At 44.3% G+C, this 3,899-nt stretch overlaps 1 protein-coding gene across 1 annotated transcript in view; it reads left to right on the forward strand.

Moving 5' to 3' along the window:
• The first annotated feature begins 814 nt into the window (after window positions 1-814).
• LYPD8 (LY6/PLAUR domain containing 8) overlaps window positions 815-3,899 on the forward strand; it is a 10,266-nt gene continuing 7,181 nt past the window's right edge. Inside the window, exons 1-2 of the mRNA XM_040622719.1 lie at window positions 815-1,423; window positions 1,809-1,944. Of these exons, the coding sequence (XP_040478653.1) occupies window positions 1,369-1,423; window positions 1,809-1,944 (191 nt within the window). The 5' untranslated portion in view covers window positions 815-1,368. The remainder of the gene's footprint in view (window positions 1,424-1,808; window positions 1,945-3,899) is intronic.

A 3,899-nucleotide genomic window follows, 5' to 3' on the forward strand; every position in this document is an offset into this window, starting at 1 on the left:
ATGTGTGTGTGGTGTGGTGAGGTGAGAGGTGGGAGGCTGGCTGCAGTTTCTAGGTGAAGACCAGGTCCCCCTTGGTAAGTAGCAGCTGTCATGGTGCCACTCAGCCTCGGAGCTGGAGGGATGCAGAATGAAGTCCCAGTTTTGGCCTAACAGCCTGGGTGAATTTGGGCAGCATTCCTTATCTCTCCATTGGCAGGTTTCTCACCTGCCGAGTGGGGCAATAAGTCACACCACGCACCGGGACTTTCTGTAGTGAAGGGAATGTTCCAAAGTTGTGCTGGCCAATAAGTAGTCCCTAGCTAGGTGACTGAGAAACAGATTTTTCCCCCTTTAGTTCCTTCAATGAATCTAAATGTAAGTAGCCACATGCCATTTGTGGCCACCGTTTATAGGATAAATGAGCTAACAATCAGGAAGGACTCCGCACAGAACCAGATACTTCCCCTCCTTGCTGCTTTGATACATGGGCAAGTTGAAATTCTGGGAGCTCTGATTCAGGGTCCTAATGAATAAAGGTCACCCTTAGCTATCCGATGATTGGTGGACACAGAAGGATTGGTGACACATCAGTCAGAGGTGTGCTGGGGCCTCAGGTTCCTTCCTGCGGGTCGAGTGTGTCCAGGCCTCGGGCTCTGGGAGTCACATCTGTTGGAGGCAGTGTGGGTCGTGGTTAGGGGTCTGGGCCAACCCCAGTGCTAACACAGCCCAGGAATGTGACCTTGACTTTGAGTGGTTTATTTAATCTCTCTGGGACTTGATTTCCCCTATGAAATGTGGGTGATGCTAATAATAGTACCTGCTTGCTGGGGTGCAGGCATTACATGAATTAATGAACATAAAGTGCTCAAAATAGAGTAATTGCTCAGTAGGTGTGTGCCTATTGGGGTGGTGATAACAGCGACAGAGCCCCTAAGTGAATTATGTGAATGTGGCGAGATATTAGCTAGAGAACTACATTATGCACTGGGAGAGGAGAGCCCAGCTTTCTTCTTGGACCCCAGCCCCAGTGGAGCTGGATATCATCTGTCTGTCCATGTTGTACCTGACGTGGCTCTGAGAGATGCCCAGGCTGTGTTTTGTGTCTGTGTGTAGATGCTTTTGCAGGCATCCAGGACTGGGCAAAACCCAGACTGGCACAGGTAAAAGGGCAGCATGGAAACTGCATCACAGCTCTATGCTCGCAGCTGAGAATGCTGATTCCTTCTGTCACAAAGATGGACTGTGTGTTGTGTGGACGTATGACTGCAACCCTAGGGGATGTTATGCCCCAGCAGCCTTGCAAGCCCCCTGACTGCCTTCTTTGTGTCTCTTCAGGCATAACACTCTGCATCACAGTCCTCATCCTCGGGAGACACCAGGTCCTGCACCATGAAAGGCATCCTTGTTGCTGCTATCATCATAGCATTCGTGGCTGCAGCTGTAGGTGAGGGAACCCATCGATACCCTTTGGAAATGAAGACCTCTTTTTGTACCTCATCAAAGTCTTCTGCCTCTTGGATGATCTTGGGTCCTGTCCCATGGCCTCTCATGTCAGGGTGTGGTCAGTAGAGAATATGAGACTCCTCTGTGCACACTGACCTCAGAGGAGCCACTCTGTGCTATGGGTCTTCCCACTGGGAAATGGTGCACAGTGGGGAGAAACTAACGGGGGTGGCTCCATCTCACAGCCTCAAGTTTGGGGAGTTCCAGAGGGAAGGGACGCCATCCCAACTATTCTTTTGCCCTGAGATGGATATGGTGCTTTGTCCAGAGTACAGTCTGTAAGTGTCTCCTGAATGTTGACAGTGCTGTACATCTTGTCTCCCCAGAATCCCTAAGTTGTGTGCAGTGTAATTCATTGACAAACACCTGTAACAACGAGAACATCACTGAGTGTCCCTCAGATGCCAATACCAGCTGTACCAGTTTCATGACCAACACTTCTTTAGGTGAGCCTGGGATGCTGTAACCTCCGTTTCTGGAATTTGCATGGGACAGGAGCTGGAGAGGGTGGCCAGGGAGGAAAGGAAGGCTGAGGAAGGGCCAGGCTGTTCAAGGAGAGAGACGGGGTCATGAAGATGCCTTCTGGAAGAAGCAACACGCAGGGGTCAGATGAGAACACAGGGGCAAGCAGACAAGCCCTTGTGGAATTGCTGCCCTTGAGTGAAACCTCATTCTAGACCTATGTTGGTGGATGTGAGAAACAGGGGCAGCTCTTAGTTAAGTTGCAAAGCAGGCAGTTTGCTCTGGGTACCTGCATTCTTGCATTTTTCTGGCCCCCTTTCCTCCCCCCAGTGCTCCTTCCTGTTCTAGACTCAACACACTTTCACCCAGGGTGATTTACTGGCATGATTGTTACCTCTCTCCCAGAGTACTTAGATTTCTTTTTAACTTTTTATTTTTTTATTTTTATTTATTTATTTTAAAGATTTTATTTATTTATTTGACAGAGAGAGAGAGAGCCAGCGAGAGAGGGAACACAAGCAGGGGGAGTGGGAGAGGAAGAAGCAGACTCCTAGCGGAGGAGCCTGATGTGGGGCTCATCCCAGAATGCTGGGATCATGCCCTGAGCCGAAGGCAGACGCTTAAGGACTGCGCCACCCAGGCGCCCCCTTTTTAACTTTTTATTGTGGACATTTTCAAATATGTACAAAAGCAGGAAGAAGAGTATAATGAATTGCCATGTAACCACCATCCTGTGTCAACAATTATCAACATTTTCCTTTTTTTTTTTTGCAATGGTATTTTCTTTTATTTTTTTTTCAAGATTTTATTTATTTATTTGAAAGAGAGAGAGAGAGTGAGCACAACAGAGGGGAGGGATGGAGGGAGACGGAGAGAGACAATCAGACTTCCTGCTGAGCTACGAGCCCCACAGAGGGCGATCCCAGGATTCAGAGATCACTACCTGAGCTGAAGTCAGACAGATGCTCAACCAGCTGAACCACCCAGGCGCCCCTGCAGTGGTATTTTAAAGCAAACATAATATAATCAATAAATAAATAAATAAATAAAAAATAAGACAAAAGCAGTGAAGGGAGATTCAAATTAAAATTTAAATATTTTTGATGATTTTGTGTTTTCTTATGTTATTTCATAAACTTCTATAGCATAATTTTATACTCCTACACTTTATTCAGTCATTTTCTTAATATTGGACATTTCGTTGTATTCTTTGATCCTAAAATAAACATCTTTGAAGGTCAAAAAAAAATAAAGCAAACTTAGATATCATGTAATTTCCTCTAAAAATACTTCACTATTTATCTCCGATAAGGAGTTTTTTTTTTCTTTTTACACTACTACCATATCACTATATACCTGAGAAAATTAACTGTAATTCTTTAATTTCTTCTATTAGAGGCCATCTTAGAAATGTCCCAATTAAGGCATATTCGGTACAAAAAAAAAATGTCCCAATTGTTTTAGAGATGTTATAGTTGATGTGCAAACAAAATCCCCACACAGCATTTTTCTGTTAAGTCCATTACGTCTAATTTGTTTTATAACAGCTACCATCACTTTTTGTTTTGTTTTGTTTTGTTTTGTTTTCGTTTTTGTTTTCAGTACCATTGATTTGTTGAAGAAACTGGAACATTTGTCCTGTAGTTGTCCCATATTCTGGCTTGGGTTGATTGCTTCCTTGTGGTGTCACTTCTTTGTTCCCCTATTCCTGATATTTTCCTGTAAATTGGACCCATGCTGCTCAGTAGAACCGTCTTCAATAATGGGAATGTTTAAGGAGGGCACATATTGCATGGTGCACTGGGTGTTATATGCAAATAATGAATCATGGAACTTTACATCAAAAACTAGGGATGTACTCTATGGTGACTAACATAACATAATAAAAATTATTATAAAAACATAATGGGAATGTTTATATCAATGCTGCCCTATACAGTAGCCACTTGGAATAC

Source organism: Ursus maritimus, unplaced genomic scaffold (assembly GCF_017311325.1).
Source record: "Ursus maritimus isolate PB19 unplaced genomic scaffold, ASM1731132v1 scaffold_5, whole genome shotgun sequence".
Taxonomy (NCBI): Eukaryota; Metazoa; Chordata; class Mammalia; order Carnivora; family Ursidae; genus Ursus; species Ursus maritimus.